The sequence below is a fragment of the Manacus vitellinus genome, unplaced genomic scaffold (genome assembly GCF_001715985.3).
Source record: "Manacus vitellinus isolate BGI_N305 unplaced genomic scaffold, ASM171598v3 scaffold_4_pilon, whole genome shotgun sequence".
In the NCBI taxonomy this organism is placed as follows: domain Eukaryota; kingdom Metazoa; phylum Chordata; class Aves; order Passeriformes; family Pipridae; genus Manacus; species Manacus vitellinus.
The window spans coordinates 36,808,610-36,824,619 of NW_021940604.1; the positions used below are offsets into that span (position 1 = coordinate 36,808,610).

Genomic DNA, 16,010 nt, shown 5'->3' on the forward strand with positions numbered 1-16,010 from the left:
GTGAAGATTTGAGCAGATTAACAGTGACAGGCTGTTCAAAAAAAGATCAAAACCAGCTCAACCTGTACCTGCAGAATAACTCTTTAACTTCATTCTTTTCAAGTGAAGAAATTGCTGTCCAGGAGTTTTGAAACCATGACATTAGAAGAGGCACGCAAATATGGTTTGTATAAATGAAAGCTATTAAAGTGGCTGAGGCCATTTTCAATGCCCAGGTGAGGTATCTGCATGTTTTTGTGCTGCTCCCTGTCAGCATGAAGGCATTGGTATTACTTAAATCAGTTAGGCTGACATTTATTTCTTTACTTTCTTTGCCACAAGTTCTGAAGTCAGTGGAAAGCCTGCAGGATTATTGGGAAATAATGACAGTCACTGGGCTGGCAATGCCAGAAATGAAGTAAGACTCTCCTTTAACCTCTTTGCAAATAGTAATGACAAGTGAAGGCCAAAGCTTTGAAAAATGCAAAGACCACTCTGGAACTTCACAGTGCTAGTCTTCTTATCAGTGACATGAAGCACAAGAGCTCAAAGTTTGTTCCACCAAGCCCAGCAAAAGTCAGGATAAGACTGGTGTGAAGTAGGGATGCTGTGCAACCTCTCTGCTTCAGCTGCCCTGTCCCTTCCTGACTCCTGCTGAACTGCTCTATCTCAAACCATGCTTCAGCAGCAACTTAAAAGTATGCCTCTAGAATAAGTAATAGACTTCTGCATGCCTTGACCTAACTTACTTGAAAAATTCAGACCCTTTTCTGCTTTCCCATTGCCCTCCGCTTATTTTCTCTCTCCAGACTGTGTATTTATGGTGAGTTGCACTTTCCCTTTACATGGCTGATTAGTTTTCCATTTCCTTTGTTTGTAAAGGAGCAGTCTGTGGAAAGGAAAGGCTGCAAATTAAACAGTGATGGGCATGAGCACAGATACTGGAAGGGGAACGTCTCTACTCATACTAAACTGTTCAAGTGGTCTCTGGTACACTTTTGGCCAGACTATTTAACACCCTCCTGAACCATTTAAGAGCACGTTTCAGGAGTTAGCATGGGCTAGGAGCAATTCCGAGTGGGCAGTGTGGATGCAGCCAGCATGTTATGGATGCTAAGAGGGCTTAAGAGCCTGAAGGATTTTCCAGGACAGCTGGCCTCACAGTCAGAGACCAGTCCTGGACATGGTTAATCTCCAGTATACATGTAGCCAAATAATTCTTTTTTTTTTCCTAATGGGAAAAATACTATGGTAAACCCACCAAAATTGATAGTGAAACTCAGGGGTAGGCTTGGGATCAGAAACTATTTTTATCTCCTTGTTTTGAAGCCAGTTAAGCTTCACAGAGTAGGAACCTTCTGGGAGGTGGAAGGCAGCCCGGTCAAATGAAGGGGGTTAAATTCATGTCTCACCAGACCACTAGGCATTCATGTGCAAACTGGTACTCTCTGTCTATCAACAACTGAAACTTCCTACAAAGGGGTCACTGAGAGAGATTTGGAACTTGCTTCCTGCTTTGGTTTTCAGCTGAAATTTGAGATGCTGCAGATGGTTTTTTTACACTGTTGTCTCTTGGAGACAACATTTGTAGAAGATACAGGTCCTCTGTTGATTTTATTTTTTTCCTTTTGCTGTAAAATCTGTAAGGGTATCTACATTGTGATTATTTTTTTCATTTTTATAAAACAAAAGAAAGATAAATTAGCCACATATAAAATGTAGCTGTAGTTGTTGACTGGTTTCAACAAAATCAGCTGTGCATATCATGGCTACTGAAAAAAATACACAATCCACATCAGGTCAGGAAGATGCTGACCTCGACCCAAAGCTTGAAGTTTGCTTTTGGGACATTCATCTTTTTGTCTTATCTCACACTTGCTAAAATCCAAGTTAATTTTGAAATAAAAATTAATTTTAAAGTGAAAAGTTGAAACTTATTTTGTAAAAAGCTAAGGATTTCCTCATTTCCTAATTGTATTCCCTATTTGTCCCATGGTTTATTCCCAGCTTAAAGAAGGCTTGCATGGACCATGGAATGACTTTAGTTTCCATGCAGTGTTCCCTCAGTGATATATCAGTTTTAGGTATTTGGATTGGTCATAGTTATGATAAGGATGAGGGATTGGGAGTCAAGACCTGTGATGACTATCAGCCTGTTCCTGTCTATTGCTGCTTTCAGCAGTTTCCTGCCATCTTGGCAGGAGACAGTGCATTGTTATAGGAGCAGTGGTCTTTAGAAACTACTTACCAGAGACACAGTGTGGTTCCTATGTCCACAGGATATCTGATCTTGCAGGTTATCAGTTTGGTTCTATGCTGTCAGGAAAAAGAAATGACTAACGTTTACCTCACACCAAAGATTTCCCATCTGCAGGAGTGAAAAATCTTTGGTAGGCTAGCTAACCTGCATCACGTCTCTTACCAGGCACATTCTGGCTGTCAGGTGATAAAACAAATGTTTAGTGGGTTTGGATGGAAACTAAGGGTGAAATTGCTAGCGTTATCTTCATGTGAAGTTTGATTTGAAATGGGATAACTCAAAAGACAGAAAACTGTAAAACAATATGAGAAGACTCATGATAAGGCATGGTGCCCAATGCAGCCCTCAAAGAGTGTCTGTGTCTCAAGACAGGCTCCATCAGCTGGGTGCAAGGTTCCAGAAAGCAGGGACATTTCTTTCCTCCAAAGAGTCATGCTCTTCCTTCAAATCAAAAGTAGTCCTGGGTACAGGAATATTTACTCCCAGTGGGCTGGGAAGAGGGATGGGTAGTCCATGTCTCCCAGCTCTGCTGAAACACTAGAAAGGCTGCACTGTGGGCAGTTAGCACTGTTACCACCTACCTTGCTCCTGGCTAGTCCTTGTCCCCCCATGGACACTCCAGAGAATAAATCTGCAAGCCCTCATCAGACCCAGCGGCATGTTTGTCTAGTGGTGCCAGCTACTTGATCTGTCTCTTCTCTATGACTCCTATTTGTACTTTCTGGCAGCTGGGGAGCACAGTAATCAAAGCATGGGTAGAGTCATATATAAAAGTTTATTTTTTTGACTCAGTGATGATCTAATAGCTTATCATTCCTCATGCCTCATGCATGCAAGATGTTTTTCCAGATGAAGCCTGGGAAACATGAATCTTTGTGAAACAACTCTATGTTACTCCTTAGTTGGTCAGCCTGCATTACTCAAGAAAAAGTATTCCAGATGAAACCACAAGTTTTCCTGAAAATGACAAAATTAATGGAATTATACCAGCATAAACTCTGTTCTTTGTAAATCTATGCCATAATTTAGCCAGAGAATTTATCTTGGAATTAAGAAAATGTTGTTAAAATGGTATAAATCTGCCTTAGTGATGACTGGGTTTCCTCTTTAAGTTTTGTGAAATCCTTTTCTGCTTTTACACAGATTATACTTATTCAGAAAGACACCTGGATATGGAATTTTCACAAATCTATTTCTTTTCTTCTTGAGATTATATTTATGCATATTCCTCTCATTTCTTTTTTCAAGCAAAGGAACTATTGTTGATAGTCTTTGGTGAATATAGTCCATGTGCTACTATGTTCCACTGTTATAAGAATCAATTTTAGAAGCTATAAAATAAATATTTGATAAAGCAAAAAGGCTTTGCTGATTCTCATGCTGTACCTCAAAAAGTATGTCTGCTATAACTGCTGCTTTTCTACACTACCTGCAAACAGCAAACCTCGCTATTGCAGCAGTGTCAACAGAATGAAACAAACATTTCTTCTTCAGGGCATGTGGCTCAGCACATGTGCTGGGGTGTTGCTCCTCCTCACACCTGTATGACAAATGCTTCCGTGGGCAGCAAACAGACCAGGTAAAAGGATGAAAGCAGCAGTGGTGGTAGCTAGACAAGTCCTCTCACAGTCTGCATAGGAGTTACAGCCCTATGGCTCAGTTATTCAAGCTGTTTACTGAGTAGAGAATTGTCCTGATTCAAAAAGTATCTATCCCTCCGTGCCAGTAGTCCAACAAGGGCGAGCAGAGAACACGTGCTCTCACAAAAGCACACTGGCAACATGTAATACTGTCAGAAGGAACAAAGACCTTTTGTTGTTTGCTCAAATCAAGTCATGATGCTTATGGGACAAGAGACTGGGGGAGGGTTAGACAGCACAATGGATTAGTACTCTAGGCATGAATATTTAGAAATTCAGGAAACTCCAGAATTGCTAAGGGTAGTTACTTGTTCCATTCTTCATTGTATTAGTCATCTGGTTTATCACTCTCCTCTGACCGGCATAACTGAAACAAACACTGGACTCATCTGAAAAAGCAAACCAAGAATAAGGTCTGCATTCCCTTGGCCTGGTGTCGTTCACAATCTGGAGTCTGACTCACATTTGCTTCACGCAGCATTCAAGTCCAGCTGTGCAGCATTACCTTGCATGTTCCTCCAACAATGCAGCCAGCAGCTCCTACCTGGTCCTATCACAACCTCTTAGTAATTTGATTCCTAAGACAAAACAATAATGAACATCTGTAGAGTCCAGGAGAACAACCTGGAGTAATTAATAAGAAAACTAATAATTTTAGCCAGTGTCTGAGGTGGTGTGAACAGTTGTATCTCCACATGTTTGTCCTGTGAAAGGCACACCACTGAGGCCAAGTAACCTTAGTTGTGGCTATCTAGATCCCCTGGGGCTGAAGATATCCATTCCCATCTGGGCATGGTCTTTGCTTGGGACTTCTAAACCAACAAGGTCAATTTGATCTATCTTCCCCTCCTCCTGACATTTAAGAAAGTATCTTCTTTTTTGTGTATGTTTTTATTTGGTGTTTTTTTTCTTGGTATCTGCTACTTACAGGCTGATACTATTTAAATTTTTTTTCCAGCTCTCCTCCTTGTTTATGGGGTGTTTCAGATCTGATGGAGGTTTTATATGATATGGTCTCCATCTTGAGTATATTTAAATTATTTTTCACTCCTGGTGCTACACATTGATTGGTAATCACTGGGCAGAGATTTGCCTTGTGCAGTGCCTGAGTTCTCCCCAATCAACCCTGTGTACCAGGTGCTTCTGCACAACACTTTGCTCCACTCCAAAAGCCTGCACAGCAGAGCCTCTGAAAGACACAGTTCCAAGAGCCACAGCAGACAATTCCAGTTTTGGCTTACTAATAACCCAATTGCACTGACCATACAAAATATGTTAGCCTGTCAGAAACGCAGCACTTTCATGTGATATCCTAATCAGTTAGATCTGCAACTGAACTCCAGACTACAAATTTATGGCCAATGGCAACAACCATATCATGGCTTTAAATCAACTTTTTCTTGTGTGTATTATAACATTATTATTGGTATTATTATTTTAAGGGAAAGCATTATGGAGCCAAAATCAGCATGTCCAATTAGCAAGAGGGACTACATATTAAGTTCAAAGAACCCTTTTACATTATCTGATTCTAATAGCACTAGTAACAGGGCCTAATCTAACCTGTCATTTCAACAGCTATAAGGAGAACAAATTGCTATCAATGGTGGAAGGATCTGGAACAGCATGCAGCCTGTCCTCTTCTGACATCCTACTCAGCAAATTCCTCACAGATTTCCTCCTGATGTCAGTAAAACTAACATAAAGGTTATTTCATAAAATCTTGTGTGGATTGCTAACTTGTGAAAACTGAAGGACCCATGCCCAGAACAACAGTACAGACTCAAATAAATAATCATAGCATTTGTCCTTTGTGCTTAAAGCTTAAAAAATGACTGAAACAGAGGAGGGGCTGAAGAATTCCCATGCCAAGTACCGATACTGTGAGCACATATTGAAATGAGTAGCCAGTAAATGTCAAAATCAAAGTGACTGATCATATAAAGTCTTCTTGTTTGACTGGAAACTGTTAGGAACAGTTTCCAGTTTAATAGGCAATATGATAAGGGTTGGGGGGAAAAAAAGTAGAGTTAAATGCTGAAGTCATTATAAATCATACCAGCTATTTCTTCAGGGAACACAGTCCCTCCAGCAGATCAGGAATGCTGTAAGATATAGAGCTGTGATCAGGGCTGACAGTAGGAGTTCATTTGTTACCAGTGTTGGACTGGCAGTGTCCCCAGAATCAATTTTGGAACCTGGGTGAAAAAACAGATCAGCAAAGTTTTGGGATTTCGATATTTGCATATCAAAATAATGTCATGTAACTGCTCAGAAACTTTTCTTCTTTATCATGATGCCATCAGAAATACAGGCGGATGTCCAAAATGACAATACTAAGCACTCCTTTCCAGCACACAGTATTTCAGCCAAGATCACTGGTACGTTCTGGCTACTTCATGCTACTCTAATTAAAACTCAGTCATCCTTACAGCTGTTTTATATTCCTAGAGCACTGCACAACAGCTGGATCATGCCATTGATTTTGGCCCTTAATCTCCTTGGAAATTACTGTGTGAATATCAAACCTTTGGCCCTTTCTGTCACTATTTAAGCTTCTGTCACCTACATGTTGGAAAAGTATCAACTTTATAAGGGAAGACAGAGTAAGTATTAGTGTTACATTGATTTTAGTAGGCTTTTACAGAAAGAAAGGCTTTTAGGGGCATTTCCCCCAAGAGTGACAGCTTGTCTGCCACTGTCACTGCCCTGTAAGACTTGCTGCAAAATAAATCTGCAAGTTTAAAAGAAATTTCAAAAGAGGCCAAGTTTTATCTCCTTTAACGACAATCATATTCTAATTAGCCAGATGATACAAAATACCAGGTCAATTTGTTAAGCTGATCTGTTGCTGTTTTAATGAATTTTGAAAAAAACCATAAATTTGCATCTGTCCTTTGTGGGCCTGTATTGATTTACATTAAATTTCAACATTTCATGAATTGTTATTTCAGCTCCCACAGGGGCAGATGGATCAAAATGGCTGTCTTGAATTATGATTTGACAGGGTGACACACCACTTTTTGTGAAGTCTAACATTCAGCTAATTGCATCTGGGTGATCATGCAGTGCTTCAGGTGGATGATGTGTCTCAACTAGTCATGTGTTCAATTTAAAATTAATTGTGTGCCTTCAGGTCTAACAGTTGAGTCATCTTACTATAGAGAAATCACTAACATGGCATGTTACTAAGCAGAATACTGTAATATAATAAGCTGTTTTCCACTGGAAAACATCTACAAGACAGTCTTTAAATATTTATTCTTAAAACACGTAGGATGTCCTAGAGCTATGAAACCATTCACTGTAAGCCATAAAAAATAGGTTTGGTTTAGAGATGAAAGTGGCTGGCGGCTGTGATCCACAGGGACTCAGAAGGAAACACTTAGAAAATAGAGACAGATTGAATCCCAAGTGCTTTCTCCCAAGAGGAAGCATGGTTGGAAAGTTTAAAACCCATTAAAGTTAAACAAATTGAGAAGCCCTATCTGAGAGGAAACATAGTACAGTGTTTATTTTTCCATTACAAACCCAAAACCTAAAAGATTTCCTGAGGTTCTCAGGTATTGTTCATACTTATAATGGAGATCTGTTTTTAGAAAGTGTAATTCATGTGTTTAATCCAAACTGTTTGATGAAAAACACACTGCATAAACATTCAGGAAGCTAAAGGCCATTGTATACCTGTATCATATATTGTTTGGATAGGAGCAGACCTACAATGCAAGGCATTTCTGTGAAACTCTCTTGCTCGAAAACATTGGGTCTAATTTTCTCTCCATTTATGCCAGACAAATTCCACTGAATTAATGAAGACATGAGTATCAAGTGATAATAAAAAGACAATCTTCCTGCTGTGTGAAACTACAGAAGCACAAGGCTAATGTGAGCAAGAGATTTATAACACTGATCTGAGTCAAATAAGTAGCAAGCCATAGCAGGCCCAGTATAATTTAGCCAAGCTGATTAGTCAATGTATTTTATGTTTTGCCCCATCACTAGTGACCTGCTGCTCTGAAATCCTTATCAGAAAAGTGTGAGATGTTATTGATGTTGAGAAGCTTCTGTTTGACTAATGAACAAGCTGCAGACTAAATCCAGAGATAAATTTAAGTGAGAGGAAATACTTGGAAACAGTGGAATATTATTCATTAGATCTATTAAAATAAAAATTTAGCAACACAGTAGGTCAAGTGATAGAGCTGAGGAACATTTGTTGTCATAGTCTAAGACTGCAGTGTAGGTGCTTAAGAGGACAGATATGAGCATTCCATAACCATAACCTGACATTTCAGAGAAATCTTCTGGAAAGACTGCATTGATCTTGCCCATTTACCTCTTAGTGATTTCAAGCTTTCTGTGCTCTTTTTTCAAACTTCTTTTCAACTTTCCTTTGTGGGACTTACTAATGATTTTGTGCATTATTTGCCAACTGATTTACTCTGCATTCACCATTTTTCTTGGTTACCTGGAATAAAATCATTGCTTCATTTAGAGAAACTAAAGAGTAACCTTTGTCAGGCATTGTCATTCCACTCTTGTGGAGAATTTTTACCCAAGGAATATGCTTTTCCAAAATTTAATTGCATTTCTGTTTCTGAAGTAAACCACATGTTAAAATAAGAGCTACTTAACAACCTGCTTTGTTTTGCAGTGTTGAGTTGTAAATGATCAAAATGTCAACTGAAGGAAAGAAAACACTGGAACATGTTATTTACCATTTTTCTGCATCACTTTTAAGTTCCATAGATTTAAATTCATATTAGCATCTTGGCTTGCTGAAAATGGTTGTTACCCTTACTTCAGGATTTTGCTTCTGCCACACACAGATTTGTTAAAATGGTTGAGCTTTCTACCACAGTCTCTTGAGCATCACAGTATTTTCAGTTTATAGTAGATTGTTGTTCTTTCCAAAGGCAGTATTTCCACTGTGGCTTTTTTTGTAAATAATTTTGTTTATAAATGCATCTTTATGTTTGTTTCTTTCTAGGCAGGGATGAGATCCCGAAACCAAGGTGGAGAAAGCTCATCTAACGGGCACTTCTCCAGTTCCAAGCCTGTCATCAGCCATGCAGAGAATGAAAAACTTCAGGAGGATGCCAAGAAAAAGAACAAACCTCATCGGAAGGAAGATGAGGTCATGGCTTCAGCAACTGTCAAACGGCACTCAAAATCACCCGGACCTTCTGAACGAAAGAACAAGAAGTCCATAGAGCTTTCTAAAGAGGACTTGATAAAACTACTTAGTATAATGGAAGGAGAATTGCAGGTAAATTAAATATTTTTTAAACCATGTTTTCTATGTAGCTGTTTATTTTTAGGTTGTCCAAAGAGCACAGGGCTCAACGGACAGGGACATGCAAATTAAAGGCAAAGGATCACAAGGAGAGAGCTGTGGTCGGTGTTTAACAGTTTTAAGTACTACTTTATTTACAACTCTGTCTGCAGCTACCAAAGCAAAATAAATTATGAACACCTGTCAGAATTGACAAGGAAATGGGGTTCTGCAGGTGAGGCAGAAAACAAACACAGGGGAATCAGTTGCAGAGAGTGGAAAAAAAGGGAGGGGCAAGACAAGCAAATATAGTGAATGTAATTACCATCATTAATGAAAATATTCAAGAGACAATCTGCAAGTCAGAAATACTGAAAATGAACTTAAGATGTCCCCCAGACCTTCTGCATATTCAGATGTTGCTGAGGGCTCAGCCAAACCTCTGCCTGTCCCATCTGGTGTCCAGCGCTCTGTACATTCTTTGCCTTTCAAAGATCCATTAGGTTTATTTCTTGGAGTAGTGCTTGCTTGAAAGCTTTCTCAGTTGTCCTGGTTTGCATGTTAATTCTGCCCAGTAGTAAGTGGGCAGAATTGATGGCAGCCAGTGCTCAACTTGTCCCCCAAATGTCTGTCCAGTTTTGAGATTCTCTTTGATGCTAATAAGTCATTGAACTCTCAGTAGTGTCAGCCTTCAGGGAATTTCAAAATAAGGAGCTGAAACGTGGTATTTCAAATAGTCCATATGAAGACTTCTGACTTTTTGAGACTTACCCCTTCTGTGGTAGGACTGCTTACCAAATCTATACATTCTTTTGGTTGTGCTTTAGTGACCTTTTTCTCTGATCCTATGGACAGGCTGCCCAACCTGTGTGAAAACATTTTGTCTTAATCTCTTTATTCTAGTTAACCATTATTATTTAGCATTTCATATAAGGTCTTACTTTTCTCCTGAAACCCTCGTTCGTAACATTTTTACTTTAATTTTGGACTTGTTACCATCTTAGCTGATTACAAGAAACGTATTTTTAATTTCTTTGATACATGAGTCACCTGAGTTGCACCATTACCACAACTCTCAGATTCCATCTCATTAAATGTCATTAGGTATCACTTTTTCTGTACATATTTCACCTCTAGTTTGTCAGAAAGTACTTTCAAGTTACAGGAAGTATGCATTCAAAATAAATAATTTTGTCAAAACCAGATAATGGTCATTTTACAATGAAAATTTGAAGCAAAAAAAAAGGGAAGAAAATCTGTTGAAATTGCAGTTTTGCAAAGGAAAAAATGAAATTGTCATCACAGAACAGTCCTTCATCTTACTTCATACAAAAACTTGTATATATCACTTCTTTTTTAAAGATGGAGCTAGCATGTAGCTTCTGTGGTGAATAGAGTCAAACCTCAAGAGAAATGTATCATGTTTGTGTTGTTCAGAAAGATTTACCCTGTAGTCACCTTTATATCTGGAAAGGGGAGCTTAAAAAAGTTTCCGGTGTGGCAATAAACGTGATTTTTATTATTTGAGTAATTTCCCTGTTCTTCACCATAAGCTTTTACTTCAAGAGGTAGCTACAGAACATTCAAAGAACTGCTCATGTTCTCATAATCCCTATGTAGATGGTGGGGATAGCTGCAATCTGTGCTGTGCAATATGGGCTGAACATCCTCAACAAGTTGATACTTCCCTTGTCCTGGACAATACTTTTATGTATATTCGAACATACGGACCCCACAGAGATGTGAGGCACTGCTAAAGCTTCCTGACGTGACAGGAGGATTGTGAGGACAACCACACTGGTAGCCATAGAATGCGACTGTTCTTCTGCTCCTTGTGGCCATAGGTGTTTTTAATTTCATTTCACCCCCCATTTTAGTTATTTTCCCGGTACCTGTGTTGGTCCATTTCTGAGGTGGGCAAGCTACAACACTCGGGCTTGAGATGAGAGCCTGGTTTTAACACCGCAAATGAAGATGAGCCAGGGAAGACTCCAGCCAAAGTAGATAGTCTGGTATTACCTCCTGACTGTCACAGTGACTTAAGGCACTGAGCCATTTCATGGCTTTTGATTTTCATATCTGTTTGGACATCTCTGGTGGCTGGCTAGCGTTTTGTTAGACTGACAAATCAGACTGTGGGTTTATTTTGAAGCCATTTCAATGCTGGCAAAACAAACATTATATAGGCATATGGAATAAGACTTTAGTTTGAGAATGCCATCAGGCTGTATCTGTAGGGAGATCCATTATTTTTTGAATTAAAAAATGGGATAAAATACCATGACTGTTTACTGAGCAGCCATGAGCAGGGGGCATCTTATGCCTGTACCATCAAACAGTAACCCCCAAACAGTGAGCTCAGCCATGGGGTTAGCAGGGTAAATTGGTAATGTACTCATTTGTATCATAAGCTTAGTTCACTATTCACATCATATAACAACAAAGCAAATACAGATCCATGCCACATTGCTGTTGGTATCAATTTTGAGTCCTTACTTTAGGACTTGACCCCCCAGCTCTTCATTTTGAAGGCAAACATGCCAGAAGACCGTGGGGACATGCCCTGGCAGTGATGTTTTATGTCCCCATTTTTACCTTTATTATTTTTTTAAATTATAATGACCTCGGATAGCTTGCCTGTGCTTTAGTTTCTAGGACCAAGTCGGACTCAGCTCTTCTTGTCTTCAGGTTCCCTGGCTAGACCCTGTGAATTTACTGAATATAGAGAAGGAAAGCTTTCCATAAATGTCAGAGGTCACTGTAACCTATTCCTTATTTTGTAAGAAAACAAAAGGGGAGAAAAAGTATATAGAAGCTGCAGTGATGTGTCCCAATATACATGGAGCCAGAGAGCTCTTAAGTACAACCTCTCTGAAGGAGAGTGGGAAACAAATGAACTGGTGACAGGGATTGATTTTAAAGGCCTAATAGCTCAGTGGAGTGTATTTTCTCTTTTGAGATCCAATTGCTCGTATAAAAAAGCAATGATTACATGGTCTTTAAACCCATATTGAATATATAGGGGTAAAAAAATCCATGAAGGAATTCTGCCTATACCTGGAAGAAAAATCTAACTTTTAAATGCTGCAAAGCTGATTTGAAAAGAAAACTTCAAATGCCTTAGAATAAGTTAGACCATGAAGGTATGGCATTAATTTGCCTGGTTGCCCCCACCACAACAGTGATTTCAGTCAAACCCACATATGAATATTATTAATTACAGAGCAACACAGGCAGTGGATCTTTACAATGATAGTATAGTCCTATCTGTGGTTCACAGATTTTTGTCCAATGGCCTATGTATTTGTCCTGGCAGGAATATATTCCCTTTCTGTATGCTTTCTGAGCAGCAGCCATTAATCTCCAGCAATACTGACACTGATTTTCAACATTTCCTGACTGGGGGCCAAAAAGGAAATGAGGAGCAGTATACAAACATGTTTATCATTCACTCTTCTATTGCATGTTTGGAAAAACCCTCCAGAATAATACAACTATGTTTATGAAGACAGCATCCCACTACAAATCTTTAAGTTTTTCAAGAAAAATAATTTCTTAGCCACGTTCTGTGCCTATTGCTGACAATTTAAGCTTGGGAGACAGTTTGCTATATTTCACACCAATTTAAATAGGACCAGCCTTTCCGCTTGAGGCCTTTATTACAGTCAGTGTTTTACTGTGTTTCCCCAGTGCAAACACGGCATTCACCCATTTCAGCTCAGCCACCCATTCCTGTGGAGGACCCTTGCATGCTTTAGGGCTGAGGGAAATATTTCCTGAGAGCCTGGCACTGGGGAGGAGCAGAGCTCCACAGAGCTAGGCAGCCATGGGGCATAAAGGAAGTGCATGTTAAGTTGTCAGCTGTACGTTTCCTCTGTTGCAGACCTGAGGATGCAGATAGGCAATATGTGAAATATGATGTCTTGTGAACAGTACTGATAATATACCAGTGATATACAGATTAATCACAAGACACAGTTCCTGAGAAGTCTTCAAACTTCCAAACGGTTTAATGTAGCACTGGATTTGGTTTGACATTTGAAAGGAAACACTTTGTAGCAGATACTCAGAGGTAAACCCATTTGTATAGCATCCCTCCTTCAGAGAGAGAGAGAGAGAGAGAGAGATCGAAAGACTCTGTTGTCAAAGAAGCCCTTTCCATTAATCTATATTTATTTAAGACCGCATTTGATGGTTAATTTGAGTGCTCAAACAAGAGAGAGTGCGACAGGTTGTTCTAGGGCAGGTTGCTTGTGGCTGAAACAGCATAGCTGTGGGGGGAAGGAGTGTCTCATCCAACAGAGCCAGGAGGAGCTCACCTTCAGGGCTGCAAGACCTTCTTTTTGACCTGGGTGTTTCAGGGAATGGTTAGCAGAGGTTTGCAAGGAATGTGTGTTTTGTTCTCTCTGGCAAGGTCGTTATGAAACACTTAGATCAGTGGTTGCACATCCTGCCATGAGGGAAATCCCCTCTCTTAACAAAGTTAGTTAACAGGTACTCACATGGGTATAGGTGATATATCTATGACTACCTGTTGCATTCTAACATTTTTAAAAGGTATTTTAGTATTTTACCATCTGTCTTTCTATCAGAAAACTAAGCTTTGTAAATGTAAAGGAAAGGAAAAATCTTTACTGTTTCCATCTTTCTGCTTTTTACTTTCTTTCCTGTTTGTATAGCTACATATTTTATTAATATATTTTATTCTATAATCATTCTGTTCTGTTCTCTTTCCTAAGATATAACTTTCCCTCTTCACTTTTTTCCCCTTTCTTTATCTCTCTAGTTGTTACCTTTTTCCTTATTCTACCTTTCTGTCACTTCCCAGTTCAGGCTTTCCTCATCCTCATACTGCAGATGCATTGACTGACCTGAGAATCCTGGAGATAAAACTGTGGAAGATCTACTGTAAATCAAGTTCCAGCAGCTAATTTTTTAAGGCAACAACTTCATTTAACCCTTGTCATTAATTTATTAAGCTGCGTTTTTAGGTTAGGTCGATTGTTCACCTTGACTACTCCTATTGAAAAATAGTCCCAGAACTGAAAAGCTTTAATGTTTAGAGCTAATTTCCCTCTTTTAATTTCTAATGCAATTTTAATTAAGTTCTAGTAAAACCTTTATGAAATTGTGCTATACACTGATCCTGCTTTGAAAAGCCTACCTCCCTACTATTTAGTGCCTGATGTGTTTTTGGACAGCAGTCTCCCATCCTCTGAGCCTTTGTTTTTGCTGTGCTACCTTGCCACATCCTTTTAGTTTCCTCTAGCAAAACAGTCTTTCCACAATTTCCATCACCCTTTGGTCAGCACCCTGGGTTCATCTTTCTTAATATCTGTAGCTGGAACTGCACATGGTGCTGTAGGAGAGAGCTCACTGGTGCCTTGTACATTGGGTTTAATATTTCACTTTCTCTGCTGACATGGTATTGCTTGGCCTTCCCATCACTCGTCAGTCTGACTAATACAAGCAAGAGAGTTTGACTCTGTAGCTGTAATTGTGATGTTTTTCTGTCTCTTTTTCCTCTTTCTGCAATGTGTATACCTTCATGTAATGCCTCAAACTGCTTTTGTATCAAAGTTTACTTTCCCATGATGTCTTAAAGACATTGTGAGAGACACCTAGCTGTTGCTTAGGTAAAACCACTGTACAAACCTCTATATTTTTTCTTCATTGCCTTTTTTTGATACTCTTGCATTAACATTATTAAATATTGAGCTGCCTGAAAGCTCAAGCAATGTATATGGGATAGAAACCAGATGTGTTTCTTTTGCACAGTACTGAAATCAGAAGAGAAAGTTGGGACAAGTTGCCTTGGCACCAGAGAAAGGAGTGCATAACAGAATGAAGAGAAGAAGTTTTCAAGTGGTCATTAGCAAAATATCACAAATTAACAAGCTGAACAGGAGCCAGGGTGGAAAGAGTAGGTAAAGTCAGAGAAAAGTGCATGTAGGGTATCTTTTTAGGTATTTATAACTGCAAAATTTTGTTTGAATTGAAGCAGTTTAGGAGTTCTGAGCATATCATACAGATGAAATATAAATTCCCTGAGAGAAAAACCTTAGCATGTACAGAGCTACAGGGAAAAAGAGAAGATAGGGTTAATGTGAGGAGGGAGAGGTGACTTAAGGAGAATGGAATGAGGGGAAAGAGGCCGGGGAATAGAAGAAAAAGAGTGTAAGAAGAAAAAGAGTGTAAGAATACAACAGAGATAAATAGAGCCAATCTAGAGACATGGAAAGGGGACATAAAAAAGGCAAGACAATGAAAAGAAAGATGGTATGCACAGTGTAGCAAAATAAGAGCCTAAAAACAAGCCCTAAAAATGTCTGCCATATCAGTACAATGAGTTAAAAAATTCTCTTCCCTCTTACTGACCCCTGGTTTGTTTGTTTGTGTTTTCCTGGTGAAGCGTGCTTTTGCAGCACAAAAATATTAAATTAGGATAGACTTCAGACCACAAATGCTCTCTTCTATTTTTATTGAACAATTTATAACCAGAGATTAATTTTGTCAAGAATAGTATGGGGTTTTTTTCTGTAGCTTGCAATCACTGCTGTGCAAAGTGCAGGACATATCATGGGAGGTAAGCAGAATTTGTCTAGCAAGTCCCAGAGTCATGAATTTTAAAATAGAACCTGTCTGTTTTCTGAGAGAAGGAAAAAAAAAGATAAGACAGTATACTGAAATATAATTAAATTGTGCTATTTAGGCAATTTCCTGCTCCCTCTGAAATAATGATGATAGCCATATTTCTCTTTGGTACTAAAATTGCTTTAGAATGACATGTTTTTCAAAGTGAGAATCCTCAATAAAATGTCACCGTCATTGGAAAGCTGTAGGCTGAAAATGTCTT

At 39.0% G+C, this 16,010-nt stretch overlaps 1 protein-coding gene across 3 annotated transcripts in view; it reads left to right on the forward strand.

Moving 5' to 3' along the window:
• Window positions 1-16,010, forward strand: part of FILIP1 (filamin A interacting protein 1) — a 104,705-nt gene that overhangs the window by 32,555 nt on the left and 56,140 nt on the right. For all 3 annotated transcript variants that reach the window (XM_029962680.1, XM_018077919.2, XM_018077918.2), the window contains one exon: window positions 8,870-9,148. In XM_029962680.1, the coding sequence (XP_029818540.1) occupies window positions 8,876-9,148 (273 nt within the window). In that variant the 5' untranslated portion in view covers window positions 8,870-8,875. The remainder of the gene's footprint in view (window positions 1-8,869; window positions 9,149-16,010) is intronic.